The sequence below is a fragment of the Nesoenas mayeri genome (assembly GCF_963082525.1).
Source record: "Nesoenas mayeri genome assembly, chromosome: 18".
Lineage (NCBI taxonomy): Eukaryota > Metazoa > Chordata > Aves > Columbiformes > Columbidae > Nesoenas > Nesoenas mayeri.
In genome coordinates this window covers 11313135-11332885 of record NC_137566.1, presented here as the reverse complement: position 1 = coordinate 11332885, position 19751 = coordinate 11313135, and the positions used below count along the sequence as shown (strand labels likewise).

Here is a 19751-nt window from a genome sequence, read left to right as displayed (position 1 = left end):
GACTTTTAATTACGACTTCGTGCCTTTTGTCTATGCGTTGCAAAACAAATGAAAACAGACACCTCTCCACACCCTTGCAGGTAACATTTTATCAGTGCTCTCCCTGGGAGGATGAAGCACAGGACGATTAAAGGGCAGATGCTGAGAGCTCGTGTCTCTGTTTAGCCACAGAACTCCATCCCTCTCGCAGCACAGCGATGCCTCTTCCAGTCCCTGCTTGCCATAAATAGAGAGAACAACCACTGAGCTGATTTAGCGCGGGATGTTTGTCAGACTTTCCAGCGGGCTGGGGCAGCTCCCTCAGCTGTTTGCACTTTTAACTTTATCAAAACGCTTTCCCCCCCTCTCCACCCCTTGGCGGCTGGAACGGGGTTTCCAGGCGTGCCCCGACACACCAAACCCTCGCGCTTTTCCCCTTCCCAAACAGAGATCAAAGGAGGCATGGACTCCTACTCCAGAGAGGACTCTGCTGTCGTACTCCACCTTTTAATCTATTGCGATACGGGTATGAAGCCCAGGAAGCAGCAGATACTCAGGGAGAAAATTCAGCTACGGCGCTTGTCCTCCTTTTCCCTGCAGCCGAACGTGCTCCCCTCGCCGGCAGGAGGGACGCAGGCGGTACCGCTGCGTTTGGGAGCTTCAGAGAGCGGTGCTGGCTGCTGGGGGCCAGCTGGACACTGCGGTGGGTGAGGATCGCCCCCCTGCTCCCTGCGGGCTTGCACGGGACATTGGTGGCCGTGGGCGCTCCCAGGGCACTGTCCCCCAGCAGCACATCACCCCCTGCACCACACAACCCTCGGTAAGGGACCACACCATACTGACAGCAAATCGCTGCAGGAACACGGGGCCTGAAACGGTGCGAGAGCAATTAGCTGCTAACGAGTCTTCACAGATAAGCTACCGGACACTTGTTTCGCACTCGAACTGTAATTGCTGCTTTAGCGTCAGCTACAGCAGCCAAGATCCACAAAAAACCCTTTATCAGCAAAATAAATGAGAGGTTGCTGATTGCCACGTCTGCACTCTGGAGGGCAGGGAGAGCTCTGGAGAGGTCACTGGAGAGGTTCTTGGCGAGGGACGAGGTCGGGGAAGCGCCGGGGGTGGCAGGAGGACGAAGGGGCTGCTGCCCCGGCCCCGCTCAGCCGCAGGCGGGTGCCCTGTGTCACACAACAGGGCTGAGCGGGTGTTTCCCGCTCCCATTCACTGTTTTTCCACCTTACTGCTGCCTTCCCCTTCCTCTGCTGGTCCAGCTCCTCTGCTAAGGCTGCTCCACGCCATCCCCATGCTGCAGTAACTCCCCAAACCCTGCGCTGCTGCTCACGGCAGATGACAGGCAGGGAAGGCAGAAGCTCCATTTTAGGGGGAAATTCATCAAGCCTGTTTACTGTGTCCTCCGTGCAGAGCCTCTGGGATCTCAAGCACTGATGCAGACACATCAGAAAAACACAGTTGCTCTCTCCGGAGCCTCTCCCGTACCAAGGAGAAGAGGGAAAAGGCAGGAGCGCTGGCAGCAGCTCTCAGCCATGCCCACACGAGCCACGGTGACCGAGATCAGGGTGGAGCCTTTTGCACCAGAACCGTGCGAGCCAGGGACAGGGTATTTCATGGCAATGCCATTCCAGAAGAGCTGCGGCCATGGGCAGCGTTACCAGCAGAACGTTGTGCCCAAAAACCCTGGCACAAGGAGCGAGGAGGGGGAACACCTACCAGGGTAACACAGCCAAGGGGACTGGGTCTGCCACCCTTCCCTGCACCCATGGGGTCTGGCAGCGCTGCCTCCCATCAGGGGGTTTCAACTGAGCTATTTTCTCTGCCTCGGCCGGCCCGTGGCCTCGCAATCCTCTCAGTGAGCTTTGCCTGCCCTGAGCCAGCTCAGGAGGCCAAGCCGCGGCTCTGTCCGACAGATGGTACCTCGCTCTAATCCACCAACCGTGCCGCGCTCCCTGCGATTCCCCTCAGGTGGGGAGCTCGGTCTCTGCAGAGCTGGAAAAGCTTTGGAAATCTTACATTTCCCAGCTCCCCCCTGCAGAGTTCAGAGAAAACTGCTGATGTTTTAACTCCTGCGCTCCCAACAGCACTGCCCGCCACGCTGTGCTGTCACACCGGGGCGAAGGCAGACGGGTCACAACTCCACGTGCCGGGGACCTCAGCGCTCGCCTGTGTCCTCCAGAAAAGGGCTTCCAGCTCCGCTCACCCCGCCCGCACCCCCCAGACCACAGCATGCAGTAAATCCCACTCTCTGCCCCTCCTGCCCGGCTGCTCCCCCAGACCCAGTGCAGGATTCCCAACCATGAAGGAGTTCGAAAGTGGTTCACGAAAACTGAACTGCCCCCACTCACACAGGGGCCAGCATCACCCCCAACCAGCCCCCTCACACCTCCCTTCCAAACACATCGGACAGACCACGACGACCGAGAGCCGACCCAGAGACTCGTGTGCCCACGGGCAGACCGCTCTGAAACTCTCGGGACACTGCTCACTCCCGTTCGGGTCCCGCGGTGACAGAGCGAGCGGAGTGGGAACCTGCTGCGTTAAACCAGCGTTGCTTACATCTCATTTCTGAAAACCGCCTCACTGCTTTTACATTTCTGCCTGTTTATAAAGTAAGAGTCTGGCCCCCGAGCCTCCAGAAGGAGAGAAAGATGACTCAGTTTGTTTCTTGTCATCCCACCAACCTCTTTGTTAATTAAGCAATTCACACTGCACATGCTATCAACTTGTTGGTAATTAAAGGCAAAATCAGAGTGTGTTAATGATGGCCAGGCCTGAAGCCCAACCCATGTGGTGATTTCCAACAACCCAACTCAGGAGATGGTCCCTGCGGGGTCTCACCTTGGCCTTGCCGGTGCTCTGCAGGATGTGCACCAGCGCAGACGCCATCTCCTCCTTGTTCTTCACGCTCAGCGAGGGCTCCAGCACCGAGCACAGCACCATGTAATTGTTGGTGATGTACTCGGCAAACTCTTTGTACATCTCCATGGGAAGAATGCTCATGCTTTGGTAGCGGGACTTGATGCGGATCATGGGCCCCGGGGACTTGCCCTTCCCGGGGTTGGGGCTCACCACCGGGTACCATTTCTCCACAAACTGCCGGCCCGTGACGGAGCTGACGGGGATGTTCACTTGTCCAATGAAATTGGTCTTGTCCTTCTTCTTCTTCTTGTCAGTCTCTTTGTATAAGTGCACCGTAATGTTTTTGAGCGATGGGAGGTTATTAAATTCAAAGTGCTCCCCCCAAAATACATTATCAGTTTTCAATTTACAGGTAGTTCGTGCATAAAGAACGTCATCCAGGCATAATTCACACAAGTACTTCTTCTTAGCTGGCAGGTCCTTGGCTTCAATAATCCATAACTTTAACATGTTCTCCACCCTCCTGCTGTTGTCCTGGAAAAAAGATGCAAAGAAAAGAAGGTCAATAGAAAAACCTACAAAGCCAAGCAAAACAAAACGGGAGATATGTGTTAATTATTTCGGATGTGCTAAATGAGCAGAGGCTTAATTACATTTTATTTTAAGGAAATACTGGCTCTCAGAAATTTGCATAATAACACTACTTATGTTAATTTCCCAAATATCACCGTGCTCTCCGTGTCTGCTGGTGCCAATTAATATGAGGAACAAGGAAGATAAAGCCCCTCCAAATCATAAACGTATCATTTCCCATTCACTGCCAAGAGGGGCTCAAAAGTAACCGAAAGAACCTCACTGATCATTAATGGCTTTTGCAAAACAGAAGCTCCGTTACAGGTATCTCACAACCACCTCCCTTCTCAGTACAGCGGTTTATAGCAGGACTGGAGAACGTTTCCTTCACTGTAACGGAGAACAATAAAGGGCTCTGAACGCACACCCAGCGATCGCCTCATCCACGGCTGGAACGCAACCACCGCTGGCAGGGAAGGAAGCATTCACAAACCCCACGATATTTTAGGGCCAAAGTCCAGAGAATCCAACTAAAACACGGAGAGGAATTATGGGCGACAGTGAGTTCCGCAGGAGAATCATCACAATTCAGAAATAGAAATTTGGCCTGGGTATCTCTGGAACACTGAGACAGCAAAGGATGTGGTGGATCCTTAAGAGCTCCCCGGTGATGCCGACCTCATCCTGGAAGAACATCCAGGGGCATGTGGTGCAGGAGTGACTTGGAAGATAAAGCACCCGCAGCTGAACCGCTGCTTGGGATTCCGCAGCAACCTGTTTTGATTGGAAACCCCTCCCGAAACAGCAACCCCAGCTCGGTCCGCCCAGCCCGGCAGCCGGGGCAGGGCCGGCTCTGCTGGAAGCCAGGAAGCGCACACAGGAACTGCACAAGAACACTGAATTCCTGATAGAAATATCCAGTCAGATACTGAGAGTTCATTGTCTGCAAACTCAAAGACAGATGGAAAGCCAGCCATCAGTTCATGGCGCGTTTTGAGAGCAGGGCGCACTTCCACATGAGTTGACACTGAACACACCTCAAAACCCACAGCGATGTGCCAGCCTCAGCTCACACTCCCGGGACCTTTCTCAGGGCAGCGTGACCACGCAGCCCTGCAGGTCACCACACAGGCTGCGGAAGCCACCGAGCCCCACGTGCAGGAACACGCTGTTGGACACACGTCACCTCTCCCCTCCGCTGCTCCCGACCTGATAGTGACGGAAACCTTTTACACTGACACCACCACTGAGCTGGGACGATGAACTCTGGCACGGAGGGCTCCCTTAGCAACCTGCCAGGCCTGGACTTAACCCGTATGCACAGTTACGTGGCTCTGCTGCCCGGAATGAGTTCACAGGATCCCATCATCCGTGTCTTCTCTGATCAGCAGAAAGAGACTTGTTGACTGAGCTCGCCAGTTTGCAATCCTGCAGCTGACTAGTCCTGATCAATCTGAGCCAACTCTAGTACACAGAAGGAAAAGCAGCTGTAGACTTTACTTTAAAATGCTTTTAGTCTTAGTGGGCCACAAAACTACATATAGGTGGCCCCTGTGTTCTAGTGAAGAGAAGGACGTGTTGTGTTGATCCCGGACGGGATGACTTTGCCACCTCAACTGGCTGGAGAAGGGAAAGCTACATTGCACAACCGCCTCAAAGAACTCGCTGCAATGGGCATGGGACATTCTCCATCGCTAGAGCTGACACCCAAAGTACCACCAGAGTCAGGAGGTGCAATACGTGAACCCTTCGGACTATTAGTCTCGTAACTTTGCCGGCAGCATCCTGCCACCACCCCAGAGCTTCTGGGAGGTGACAAGTCCTATGCGAGCAGCAAGTACCATCAGTAACTGAGCAAGACTGAAGATTGTTCAGGTCTGATCCATTCTTAGCAACAGCTGAAGCCGCTGTGCTGAGAAAAGGGGGAAGAAATAATTGGCACTTGCCTGTAAATATAATTGTGGAAGAAAGCAATATGGAAAAAGGCTGACCCACAGTTACACTTACTCACTAAAATGACAATGCGTCCCCTGCTGCTACTATGCAGCGGGCTATAAAATGTAATAACGAGGAACTGAACTAGAACAGAGGCAATTCCTCAAAGCCACTACCTTATTTGGGTGCACGGCACGCCGCAGGTTCTCCATCCATTTATCTCGCTCTGCTGCAGAACGACACGAGAAGCACTTACTTCCTGATGAAGTCGTCACCTACAGGGAAAGGAACAGGATTATGTCTTGACCGGCACACTGCAGACTGCCATGTGGGGGACAGGGGGGGCAGCAAAGATGCTAGCGGATTTTTAAAGTATTTTTTAAGTAAACAGTTTTACCCAAGCATGAAGCAACAGCCTCTAAGGCTGGCGGAAAAACAGGGAAACTCGGTATGTCGCAGAAATAATCATGGAAGCAAATTCCAATTACTTCTCCTCTTCCACAGCAGAAAACGGTAGATTATGGGCCCCATGCATGCGACACTTCAAACCACCAAGCTCCACAACTGAGAGCAGATCCTTAGATGAACCAAAGATAAATTGCAACCACGTGGCATCCCTCCAGATTCACCCCAGAGCCGGTGACGGTCACAGCCCTGCTCCCCGGTTCTGGAAGGACATGGGGCCTGGGAAGGCTGGCTGCATTCCTTCCCATTCTTAGGCCACGAGCTCTCTGCGTGTCCTCACACACACGTGTCCCTCGAGCCGCCGTCTCCTCCCAACCCGACAGACCAGCCCGCGGTCCCCGAACCGGCGCTGCCCCTCCTGTAATATTCTTTACGCACATCTCTGCTCGCAGGCCATGCGGGGCTGCCCGGGACTTTAAACAACTCCCCTCTGAGCTCCATTTCCCCCAGTCTCAAGCTGCAGGATCATTTCCAAGTGCTTTATCATCTCACAGCGTTTGTGTTTACACACGGCACACTGGGTTATCTGCTTCTGGGAGACACAATCTCCTCTAATTTAATGTATCTCCTGAAGCGGTTCTTACAGCAGGGCTGGCACTTGCTAAGGTTTGTCATTAGCCAACCTCAACGATGCGCTAACACGTCCTTCCCTTTGAACACAGGCTCTTCTATCCCGGACAAAGTGACAAGAGGCCCAACCTGTCCTTACACAGCGAATGCAGTAAATGCTGCACCTCAACACCCCGCTGCTCTCTCCTCCCCGTCCTCACACACTTTCACGCTCCCTTAGAGACAAGTTGTCCCGGGTGACACACACGGGTCCCACAGCTGCCTAGAGGATTCGTATCCAAACAAACAGGCGCGCAATTTAGCCGTCCTTCTATTGAATCTCTTCATTAAATGACAGTTTTTACCAGCTGTTAGGTTGAGTATCTAATATATTTTCTCGCCGCACTTAAGTCAACATATTATCATTGAGTTATCATGGTAAGATTTATGATCCAATTCCAAAACAATTACTGATTGCCTAATCTCTCAAAACCTCCAACAAACAGTAACTGTCATACTGAAGTGAGAAAAGGGGAAAATCCTCATGTGACACGAAGCCCTCTGCGTCTGATGGGAGTTGAAGGTTGTATCTATGTATCTATCTATCTACATATCTATGACCAAAAATGTAATTTTCCCTGATCTGCAATAACATCCCTGCATTGAGCTCTGACCTAAACATCACATGGCATTACTGAAATTCACAAGTTATTAATTATCTTTGTAAAGAGAATATTCTGGTCTCATCAAGATTCTGGATATGCTAGAATACTACTAACCTAAAGGATAAACTCAATTAGTAAAACTCATTGATTTCAAAAATGTTACTTATTCACATTCGTTATTCAGAGCCCTTGGATGGGTGATCCCTTAAGTCAGATAAAATCTTGTCGTTTTGATGTCTTAGGTGCAGCATTGGGTCCCTCAAAGTACACTTGAAGGAGTAACAGCACAAGATGATGACTGAGCTACTGAAGCTGCTGCACTCAAGGTGTTCAGAGCTTTCCGGAGCAGACCTTCAGCAGGCTCGGGCTGGTGAGCGCCTCCATACACGTGCACAATGGCCAACGGCGTCTGGAGGCCCCGCGAGCGACCGCGGCATTTGCACAGCTGGACCCAATTTAGAGCAGCTAAATTTAGCTCCACTGAATTCCCCCTCGCTCGGGCAGGGCCGGGGCGAAGTGACACGGGTTCAATCGTATCGGAGCAACTACACATGTTCCTTGTCCTGCTCAGCATCCCACAAAGAGCAGCAGGACCCCAAAACCAGCAGAGCCAGGAACGGGCTCTGGAGTCTGGACTCCGAGTGTCCTTCCCTGCGCTGAGATGCCCACTGTGTGTTTAGCGCACACAGCACGTGCAGTGCCCTTAGATGATTATGCTGACTGGGAAGTCTTAGAAGGAGAAAAGTTGTGTTGAGTAACTTTAAAAAAAAAAATAAAAATCAATGAAGAAAACAAGTAAATCTCGGCTGCCAAGTACTCAGCAAACCAGAAAAAACAAATTTCATAGAACTAAACAAGCAGAAAAAGCCAAATGCAGCAGTGCATTAGTGCTGACTGCCTACCCCGGCAGAGCAGAGCCGAGTGGCAGCTTGAGCACGTCCTGCTGCAGGCCAGCCCAGCCCACGGAGGGGAACAAGAGGAGCACCCGTGTTGCACCTCGGTACAACAGCCGCTTGTGTTTCTCCCGCTGCAGACACCTTTGGCACCCTCGCTGTGGTCCCCCCTGGGGTGTGCTGCCAGCTCTCTCTCCATCCTGCCCTCCCCAGCACGACCGTGTCCGCAGCCGTGACAAACGCTGACGCGCTGTTCTCCAGCCAGGAGGCTGCAGGACCCGCAGCACGTCGGACCCGGCGCTGCCCGCGCCGCGCAGCCCGCACCGCACCCGCTCCTGGAGAGCCCGCTGCGTGCCGCGACGGACCCAAAAACACGTGGAGCCGGCCCGGCCAACCCAAGAATGACATCCCAAGTGAGCACGGATGGACAGCAGATGGAAGCAGCTCCCGAGGCACCGGCCACTGCCCGACCACCCCGTGCAAGGAGGAGTTAAGAACAGTGCGAGGCTGGCACTGCCCAACAACAGCAACGCTTCGCTTCTCAGGCTGAGGCAGCAAACTTGGCCGTTCCTGACAGATGTCCCTGGAGAGCAGATCCACAACAGCCTCGGAGTGCAGGGACAAGGCACCATCGCCAACACGCAGCACTTTCCCAACCCACAGTCTTGGTTCCCCTTGTCTCCGTCACTCTGGCTGTAACTTCTCCCTTGGTGTCTCTCAGTCAGGGCTCTTCCAGGACACCAGCGAGCTCCTGGCTCTCCAGTGTCCCCACACACAGCAGTGTTGTGGCCCTTGGCCATCAGTCTCTGTTTTCCTCCTGGCCTCGTGCAGACCCCAGCCAGAGCTTTCCCGGCTCCAGGAGCCACCACAGGTTTGGCTGCTTTTTGCCATATCTCGCCTGTACTTTCAGATACAGCAACACTGAAAGACTCGGGATCAGAGACCACAGACGGGACCCTCTGGATGCAGCGATAACTGCGGGTGACGTTCAAGCACTGAGGAGGAGAAGATGCTCGTGTGGTTCTGTCACTCAGCTTTCACTGCTGCCCGGGATGTGGAACCGTGGGGTGAAGCTGCCGGTGCCCATGCAGGTCGGGGTCTGGAGGGGATCCTGGGACATCTGCAAACTCATTCCAGTGCCGACCTCACTCCGAGTTTGGAAGATGCTCTTTGGAGATACCAGATCAACGCATTAACAATACGCCATTTAGCTCTCACCTCAGTCCTTCCCGCTGGAGCTTGTTGATGAGTAACCACCAGTTACAAATCAATGTCCCTTTTGTTTTCTGGCATTCTTCCTTTCCTCTGCAGGATTTGCTGAGCAGCAATTAACATGTTCTTTTTTCTGTATGACTCTTCTTCATCCAACTCACTTAAAAATAAAATTTTCTTCCTCCTTACAAGTGTAATTTCCCTCTCAGTCAACTTTCTACAAGTACTGTTCACATCCCTTCCTCTGCTCTTGTGCGCAGAACAGAATTGGTAAACAACTCTTATATTATGGATGTCACATCTATTTTCCATCTAGCTTCATTTTATCTTTCTTGAGTGGAATGTAATAGAGGCCATATAATTTACAAAACTGTTCTCCTCCTGACCTGCCACACTTGCTCAATTCTACAGAGAATGAACGGCACTGGGAAATTTATACCTCAGCCCACTTCAGAGTTTATGTTTGGGGCTATTATTTGTAAGATTGTTTTTGTGTTACCAGCTTACATTTTAAGAAATGGATCTTTTAACTCATTTCTTTCCAAGTGTGCTAATTTCAGCAAAGAAATGTCTCCATGTCTCTGGTCTGACTGCTCATGGACAGGACGCAGGAGCCTCCGCGGGCCGTGCCCAGCGAGGCAGCCCGCGGCCCCGTCCCCCGCAGCGCCCCCAGCCACCGATACGCGGTCTGTCTGCTCCTCTGTGCCCAACAACAAACAGGTTCCTTTCTCTGTGCAGAAATCGACCACCTTATTACTGTAAGAAAACCATTTCCCAGTTCTATATCCAGCCACTGCCATAAGCAATAATGCTTTGCCATCCATGATACAGGACAAATGATTCCCAAGACATACTCCACTAAGCTACCCAACTACAGACTGGTTTGTATGTGTCCTGCCACCTCCTGCTAGCACAGACCTAACCACATGCCACAGCAGATGTTGGAAGAATCTCAGATACTCACAGCTTTTTCTATTTACCCAAACAACTGAAGCTTCAGTTTTCCAGACAAAGTCCTCAACGCTCCCCCTGCCAACAGCAGCCTGCCTCTGTGACCACGGAGAACGTTTGGGAACACCGAGCAGGGATTAGCGCTCTCCGACACACACATAAACTAACGCAGGCTGTGCTAACACGCAGCCGTACGTAGCTCAGCACCTGTGCGGCACCAAGCTCTGCTGCCACGAGGCAGAGAGCTCATCGCTCCCGTCTTGTGGGTGTGATCCTCCTTGGAAAGACCGGAGTCATTTTCTGCCCATGAAATGGTCTCTGTGTCGCAATTCAGGGCAGAAACGTCTTTTTAACAGCAAGATCCCGAGATGCAACCGCACGGCTGGCTCCCGTCAGCCCATCGGGCAGAGAAGAGAGAGGCTCCTTACCTCGAAGCAATAGTCCTGTCCCAGGATGCTGCTGTGGACGGGCTTGATGACCACCTCTTCCTCCATGCTGAGATCCAGAGCCTCAACAGCACTACTGGGGCTGAGCAAAGACTCGTGGGAGCGCGATTCTTTCAGCCTCGGCATTAGATGGGATCTAGAGGAGAAACGTAACAGCGTCAGTGGATGCGTTCCTTCCCAGGGAACTTATTGAGTCCATCTGTTAGCAGCAGCAGCAGAATATTTCTGGGAATTTTTTGCCATGAGATAACCGAGGGCCCAGAATAGCAGAGACCGCTACATTGTCCCGTTTATAATTTGGTGAGCAGGTTTATTACAGACTGTACATTTTTTCCACACACAGTCAGGACTACATTAGAGGTTTGTAGACTGTGGGTCTCCGCAGAGCTCAGTATCTTCCAGTGGCCACCACACCGGCTGTGCGGGACCTCCCAGTGCTCACCAGTCCTGCCCCTGCGGCTGCAGCACCCAGTGCTGAGCTCCGGTGGGGCTGAGCACCCACAGCACTGGGTCTGCATGTGTCCCGTCAGCACCCTTCACGCTGTTTTGCAGCACCCAGTCCCTCCTGACAGAAGGATGTTACCTGCAATGGGGAGGAATCAATGACACATCCTTCTGAAACCCCGTGCCCCGTCCCCCCACCAAAACACGCACATCCGCATCACGGATGCAGCCGGTGTCTGGACCCGCACTCTGTACCCAATAACCCCAGGGTTCGTGTGCTCTCTCCGACTGTTACACACATCCCCGGGACGGGGACAGTGTGGAAAATAAGGCCTTGATAGCCCTATCGATTGATCTAAATGCTCTGGAGTCCCACTGGCAGCATTTAGCAGCAGGGAGCCCACAGACAGCGAGCAGCACACCATTTTCCAGCCAGCCAATACAATCAATGGTGTTGTAACTCTTGAAGCTAAACCAGAGAGCTCAAAGGGATGAAAAAAAGGTAAAGATTGCTGGGTAGTCCCAGGGAAAACACAGCAAAACCAGAAAATGGCAAGGGAAAAATAACTTGAGGGCAAAGGGAGCAGTTGCCTCCTCTATAGCTGGCACCATGCAAAATGTTCCTACACCAGCTCACGAAAACTCTGACCTTTAACAACTCTGGCAAGCACTTTAGGCTCTTCCAAAGAGACCACGTGTCCCTCTGTCTACAAAGAGAGCATGACGCCTTCTCCAAGGGCACGGAAGGACAGAAATAAGGGGAGATTGAGATATTCTCAGCATGCTGTTTTGTGAGCGAAACAACAATGCTCCCAGTATACTCTCAGATTGCTTTGTGATGAGTTTCGTCGTTCTCTAGAATAAAGCTGACCAAAACACAGAGAAATGTCAACAGCGCATGCAAAATTCATAGCTCCCAGTGAACCGCACGCCAAGCTGAGTCTAGAAACAGCCAGAGGACATTCCGCCATAAACAGCAGCGGGAGGGGAGCAGGTGCTTCTCCAGATCGGCCATTTAGATTCCTGCTATGGATGAAGCCGCAGGTGGTAACGGACCAGCCCGCCGCTGCGTCCTCCGGCTCAGCGTGCCAATGGAAGCCACAGATCCACGGGACAACCAGCCCGGGGACAACCAGCCCGGGGACGCGCTGCCAGCACAGCCTCCTGACACCTCCCTGCATCCATAGGGACGCAGCCAGGACCAGCTCTGGTGGTACCTGTTAACATATCTGCATAAAAACAGACGACAACACCGAAATCTTTTTCTGGGGGGACAACCAGCAGCCCTCAAACGATAAAGGCTGGGGTCAGCACAGCCCCGTGCTGCATCAGGAACGGTGGCTCTGAAGGAAAAGTCTTTCTATCCCATTAGCGATTCTCTAAACTGCCCACTCACCCCATATCTCTATGGTGAATAAATTGATCTTTAGGAACTGAGCACAGTCGTTTCCCAGTACTTTGTGGCAATTTTACACTATTTTCACAGAAAAGGGTCCATATCCTCTTCCTCTGAACGATACTGTAAATTAACTCTAATACAGGCACACAGATCAAGTTACCTCGGGATGCTGAGTGCAGAACTAATATCCAGCAGCTCAAGAACTGACAATGCAGACTGCTCAGCAAGCCCCGATAAGCCCAGAATCAAGTAATTTATGGTAAACCTCATTTCCATATTTTAAAGATGAAATTAGAAAAGGTAAGGAAGCGAGCTGAGGTTGCACTCTCGTTTGGACAAATATAAATACTGATCATCTCAATCCATGACTCAGGAGCTACAGACTGTAACACACGGAACTACATCACTGAGCTGGACTGTTTCATGCTGGCCTTAGAATTTTTATTAAAATTAAACCAAAACAAGTCTGTTTTTCATTCAAAGCTACTGCAGCTGCCAGGGCACGGGTGGGAGGGCAGATGTGCAATACGAAGAATCATCAAGAAGGAGTTTCTCAGGACATACTATGTTCTCACAGGACTCAGCACATGGGTATTTATATCCCTGCACACTCTGCCGTATGCCTCCGGGAATCCTAAAAATAACGGGACTTTTCTTGGGCAGGAGCTATGTGCCGGGTTCCCCCAGCGCCCTGCACCGCGCAGCCCATGGGGTCCGGCCCGGCCCCCTAACAGAACCGTTCCTCAGCAGCTGCTGCGCGGCACGGAGGGAGCTCTGCAGGGCTCAAACCAGCCCTAAAAGGCCCAGCATCTGCCCGTGTATCAAGAGCTAAGTGGGGAGATGTCATTAATTAGAGACTCTCGTTTGAAACCTCAGCGGAAGGGATGAGATCTGTGCCGGAGGCGCTGGCAGAGCCACGAGCGCTGTCTGTGCGGAGCAGCCCAGGGACACCGGTCCATCCCCAGAGCTGGTCCTGGTGCTCCAGCGCTCACCCTGCACGGTCCGGGGGGCCTGCAGACCCCCTGAATTCAGGAAGCGCTACACACCACCAACCTTCAAGGGACACACATGGTCTTTCCATGTTAATACCCTGTTCTAGAGGAGAGAGCATTTCTCATGTCCTTTGGTAACATGACATTTGTGGCAAGAGTCTGTTTACTGGAAGACATTTGCAAGTCCTTGTTGCAGCTCCCACGGACCTTTCTTTGTATTAACAGTAAGAAAAAGGTCCTGCAAAGGCCATGAGCTGCTTCCCTGACCCAGCAGGCGAGAGCAGTCTTGTTAAGGAAAAGACCGCTGCACCTTCCCCCATTTGGGCATGGAGAATGTAAACCTGCCACGTGTGTGTTCCAGGGAAGCCCTTGGAGTGATGATGTCTCTGTCTTGTACCACATCGGGCCATAAAAGACCCGGAGAGCTCTGTCCCCTGCCCCGCTGCGGGGTAGACACAGTGATGCTCGCGGGGGATGGACACTCAGCTCTGCTGGGTCCCACGCGGCGTGGGCAGCGCAGCATCCCTGGGACACACACCACAGTCCCCGTGAACTCCTGCTCTTCCTTGGCCATCCAACATCCCAACAGGCAAACTCACCCGCAGCATCATCTGCTTACCGTGCACGTACACGTCCAAGATGACAGAGGTACTTTGTTCAAATTCATCTCTCGACCATCACTTTTCAAAACGCTGCCTGTGGGGCCATCCAACCTCCTGCTGGAATAACTCGCTGTGTACTCCAGGTCCTGTCCCAGCTTACATGAGCCGATCAAATTCAGCTCCTACACCTTTGTTTTAATATGGTGGGAATAGCCAGCTGCCCAGACACATCTCATGGCAAGAAACCCTCTTTCCAAACAGCACATTCAGTTCCTTTTGCCATGGGCCTTATTTTAATCCCTTTCTGCTTGCCTAAAGTTCAGTTGAAATGAAGCGGGGTGGGGGGAATCTCATAAAAGACCACATTAGTTCTAAAGAGAAATAACATTACTGCTACCGGCACTGACCTAGAGAGTCCGACAGAGAAGCAGCCAGTCTCTGGTTATTAAAGGAAGAGGTTTACTGCCCAAGAGCAATGAGAGAGGATTGTTGTTCTAAACAATAAAAGTCATAAAACATTACCATGTGAAGGGATGCTATCTCTCTGCCTGCTTCCTCCACGGGCAGCCAGAATGAGGGACACCGGCTGTGACAACCCACCCAACCTGGCCAGGACCTTGGGGATTGCAGCCAAGACTCTGTGGACACCGAGAAGCCATCCCGGAGGGACAATCCATTCTGTCCTCATCAGACTTGTGGGGTTTGAGCAATGGAGGCAGCGGCAGAACAGCCGGAGGGACTGCCCGGGAGCCCGGCCTCCCTGCTCTCCCAACAACAACCACCCTCTGCCAAGGCTACATGGAAGGAAAAACATGGCCTGTCTATATAGAATTATTCTGGAATAGGTTTGGTGTGCTTAAACTCTTATTCCAGAATTGCTTTCTTGTGAAGACAAGCCCTCAAAGAGGCAAGTTTCCATTTGAGAACCTCACCTGCCTGAAAACACCCAGCTGCTGCTTCCCTGGGTTCATGGTGAAAATTGTCCTGATATTTTTGAGCGACAAAACAAATGGGGAACGTGGCTGGGCAGAGGGGTGGACAGACACAAAACCAACGCTGAAACATGGGGAACAAAATAAACAGCCTGAGGAAATCTCGTCCTGTTCCACCGTGAGAGCACAAGCAGATTGGGGAATTTGGAAGGAAATCAGGCACTGAGGTGGAGATGTCCCATTAACACCAGCTGCAGAGTCGGCCTTTGCAACACAAATGCCTCCCCCCGGCAGGGGGATCTGACCTCCTAAATTAAAGGTTTGACTCCGTGACACGTCTCCTGGTCAGGAAACATGCCCTGCTTTCAGAATGCGGCTTTTCAAGGGCTGACAGCTCTTTTCTCTGGCCAGCTGGGAGGGGGGTCTTTGGGGCAGCCCCCACCCGAGCGGCACGTGTCCGCTGCAGGGGGTCCCGCACGCACAGACCCTGAGACCCGCGACCAGCACAAGCAGAACTGAAATCTGCCTCCAGCCTGGGGATTAGGTTTTGTCACGACTGAGAACAAAGTGGACAACTCCACCAAATCGATTTGCAAACATCAGACGGGGGCACGATTTTAGCAGCGGCAGATGGGAGTAAATCACAGGCTGTGCTCTGCCAGCTTCGCCGCGGGCAGCGGCGCCAGCAGCTCTGCGTGCGCGGGCTGCCCCACCTGAGCCCCTGGTGCTGGTTACGACGGGACCGCGGTCCCCGCAGAGCCCGGCCTGGTCTGGTGGCCGCGTTTCATCCTGCAGCAGATGCAACCGGGCTCCCCAGAGCAGCTCTTCTCCCCAAGCCCCACCAGCCCTGCTTGGTGCTGACTCCCCACCAACCTCCTGACCACCGCTGCCGGTTCTCATCCATTCCTCCGCAGTGCCTCATCCCGCTTCGATTTAACAAATAAACACGAAAGTGATGTTATGGGAACATCCAAGAACAGCACAAGAGAACTCGCAATGCTTCCAGAAGACGAGAGGATTGTTTTTTTCCTGTAGGACAGGATGTGTGGATGAGGTGTGGGCACGCAGCGCGTCCTTCTCCTCGTCCTGCTCATCCGAGCCTTTTCCCGCAGCTTTCCGAACGCAGAGGCGGGTGCTCCGTAGCCCCCGGGGCTCCCTGGGCCGCAGGGAAGCTCCGCTCGGCGCCCGCGATGCGAAGCTGGTGCCACACGTCACCCTCGCTAACGCAACACCTCTGCTGAGCAACACAGAGCACGTGTAATTAAACTTATTAACGCCTGCCCTTGTTTTTAGGCTGTTCTCGGTTTTAACTGGCAGCAGAATTAATTACATCCAAAAGGACTCTGTCAGCTCATACCAGATTCCAAATGTTGTTTTTGCCAGAGCAAACCTGAAGGATGATTTTAACCCGTGACATCCACCCCAGTGCGGGTGTTTGTTTGTTTAACAACGTGCCACTGCAACGTTTGTCAGTGACAACCTGCAGGTCCTGCACAGTGTGACCAGCACGGACAACAACTGTATTTCTAATGTGCGAGAGGAGAGAAACTGCAAAAGCAACCAAAGACACCTCAAGAGCAAGAAACAAAGGGGATCAGAAGCATTACTTGAGTTTCAATAATAAAAAATGCTGTAAACAAGATAAGGAAATAACTTCTCCCTCTTTGCCAAGAACAGAATGGCACCACCATCTTACTCTTGACAGAAATTGACACTTTATATTAAAAAAATACCTTTTTTATCGCTTCTATTGAAACCAGCACACACGAACAGTGTATCTGTGCACAACTGATACTAACAGCAATCACTGATGCAGCACTCAAGGGCAGCTCAACCCACTGCACAGCTGTGAGAACTTAATCCTTCCCACAGTCTGGAGCGAGGAGGGATTGCAGGGCCCCAAAAAACACCTGGGGAAGCTCCACGGAGGCAGAAACAAACCCAAGGCAGCTGTGAGCACCGACCCACACTCCCGACACAGGGGGTGCTCCCCAGCTGCACCCCAGAGTCCCGAGTTTCCACGGTGCAAGCAGGGTGGGGATAAAGTGCTTTATTTTTATCACTGTCTGTTTGTCTGTTTTTAAATAAGTCTGGGTGCAGACTCTGGACAAGAAAGAAAAAGCAAGTCAGGATCTCTCCTCTTAGATTAACCACAAGGAATCTGAAGTCGCAATCCCCATCTCCCACACTACGGCGCTGGCTCCGGAGCCCGGCCATGGGCGGCTGCCTGAGGCAGCGACGATGTTCTAATAAATAATGATGAAAACAAATTCTTAGCACAGGGAATCATGGCCGGAGCGCTGCTAAAAATAAACCGTGTGTGCCGAGGACCGGGCTGGGAGCAGCGAGCGCTGGGCGCGACAGCCGCAGGGGCCTCAGCGCGTCCGGCCGGGCACCCCCGCCCCACCGCATCCCATCCCGAGCCCTCCCGGGGCTTGTAGCCCCCGCGGGGCTCAGCCGCAGCTGCTGTGACAAGCGGCGCCGCGACCCCGCCCGGCCCGGCCCCAGCGGGGCAGCGCCGCTCCGCTCCGCGCCGCTCCGGGCGATGCGCGGGGCCCCGATCGCGGCCGCACCCCCGCGGCAGCGCTGCAGCCCGGCCGCGGAGTTCGCTCTGGGCGCGCAGGAACCGTGCCCGGGGCTGCGGGTCTCCGCCGGCCCCCGCGTGCACCCGCGTCCGCCCGCACCCCGGCCCCGCGCTCACCCGCCGGGCCCGGCTCCCGCCGCGCCGCCGCCGCTCCGCCGCCCCGCTCCGGCTGGGCCATGCCGCGCTCCCCGGCCGCGGGCGGGCCGCCCCCCGGCCCTCGCCGCCCCCCGGCCCTCGCCGCCCCGGGCCGGCCCCGCCGCCGCCCCGCCCCGCTCCGCCAGCCGCGCCGCTGCCGGGGCCGCCGGATTGGCTGCGCTGTAGCTGGGCAGAGCCCCGGGCCCGCAGCCCCGGGAGCGGCCGCGGAGGAGCGGCGCGGAGCCCGGGCTCGGCTCGGGGCTGCGGGAGGGGCCGGCCTTGCGCCCGGGCCGCCCAGCAGCGCTCCCGGGGCCGCCGCCGCCCGGCCCGCGGTCGCCGAGCCGCTCACCCCTGCCAAAGCCGGCCTGGCCGGGGCCGCGCGCCGCTTTCATTTTGTTACGATAAATTCTCCAGGAGCCTTTATTTTGCAAAAACTGCACTAGGGCACCTCTTCCCTGGCCGCTGCCCTCCTGCCCGGCTCGGACGCCGGTTGGCGGTCCCGGGGAGGGGAGCGGGCACACGGCAGCCAGGCCGCCCGCTCGGGTGTCCTTGCTCCCGGATAAGCACACACGCATTCCTTTCCCATTTTGGAAAGCCGAGTCACTGACCTTTGCAACAACGCAATCCACAGTAAGGAGTAGCGCCTGCAGCAGCAGCCAGCGGCACCTGCGTGAGCCATGGTCCCCGCACAAGAACCCGCACCTGCCCGGGCTCGGGTGAGCTCTGTGCTCACGGCCGCTGCTCCCAGCACAGCTGGGGCTTGTTGAAGTGCAGAGTCACAAAACACGGTGCCCAGAGCAGCAGGTAAGCGGGAGAGGAGGATGTGAGACAGCGGGGAAGGCTGCACAGCGTGGTCCAAGTGTCCTGATTGCCACCATCCTCACCCAGCCCACGCCGACACGTTCCCAGAGCCAGACTGCTGCTGTCATTGTGGCGTATTCAAATGCCTCCATTACTCATCAAGAACAAAGTAGGACTATCTAGTAAATGAAAAAGCACTGCATGGCACTGTCCCTTGCCTGTTATTTATGGCTGCTTCCTTTTCCACTTTTCAAAGGCTACCGTCCATGCCTGCCGCAAATCATAAATCCTCCAGCTCATGCAAGGCTGCTCCAGATTGGGGGAGAACGCAGGCACCTGGGCTGCAACTGCGGTCAGCGTTGGAGGGGAAAATGAGAACAAAGGTAAACATCCCTGATGGAAACACTCCAGGTTTCCCCGCAGCAGGGAAGGGGGGCAGGTCTCACCGGGCAGCAGGCACAGTCTCGCCTCCTCCACTGACTTGCAAGCCGGATTCCCAGCCGGACCATCCCCATCCCTCCAGCCAGCACCACCACGCACGGTGCTGACAAACAGCTCAAAATTCGTAGGTTCCCTGCCCAGCTCTGGCACCAGCTCCCTGCACATCCTCACTTACGTGCCTCTCCTCCTCAAACAGAGGTGGGCACGGCACTCTTCCCCCTCCAAAGGATCCAGACAACGTCAAGGACTGGCAGCATTACTGCTGGGCTTGAATAATAAGCAGCACTGTCTGCCACCTAAGGCCAGTGGGGTCCTTTTCTTCCTTTCAGGGTAAACCAGTCCCCCCGAGGATGACGGCATTGGCTCAGCAGCCACGCTGGAGCAGAACAGCCGGCCGGTGCATTTCCCACCTTGCCGCCTTAGCTGAGAACACGCAGACCCTTCCCCTCACAGTCTGCAAACAGTGCTCTGCATTTAGCCCATTTAACCTCCGTTTTGCCTCCCCTCGTTTCCCCCGCCAGCGGTTTGAAGTTTTCTCACCCTTTGTTGGCAGGTGCCACGCAGAGAGACAAGCTCGCTGTCCTCGATCTGCTTTTCAAGGCTTCTATAAAGTAGGGCACCAGCATCAACCCAGCGTCAGGTTTTTGATACATTGCTAGAGTAGCCAAAAATAATAACAGGCAGCTTCGGTCAATCTTTCAGTTCTCAAATCTGCAGCAGCAGCACAGGGGTCCTTTGTGCGGCTGGGCAAAAATATGGTGCACGCCAGACTGAAATCCTGGTCAGCAATCCAGAGCCACGCTGGGCTCACCGGCAGCTCCCGAAAAGTGCACCTGGGTCCTGAGTGGGCAGCGCTCGGCTGGTTCGGTCCCCTTCTCC

General features: G+C 54.0%; 1 protein-coding gene across 1 annotated transcript in view; it reads right to left on the bottom strand.

The window, feature by feature from the left end:
* DAB2IP (DAB2 interacting protein) overlaps positions 1-19751 on the bottom strand; it is a gene marked incomplete at both ends in the record, with an annotated part of 105037 nt that overhangs the window by 22102 nt on the left and 63184 nt on the right. Inside the window, 3 exons of the mRNA XM_080355989.1 lie at positions 2833-3387; positions 5538-5636; positions 10525-10678. Coding sequence (XP_080212115.1) covers positions 2833-3387; positions 5538-5636; positions 10525-10678 — 808 coding nt within the window. The remainder of the gene's footprint in view (positions 1-2832; positions 3388-5537; positions 5637-10524; positions 10679-19751) is intronic.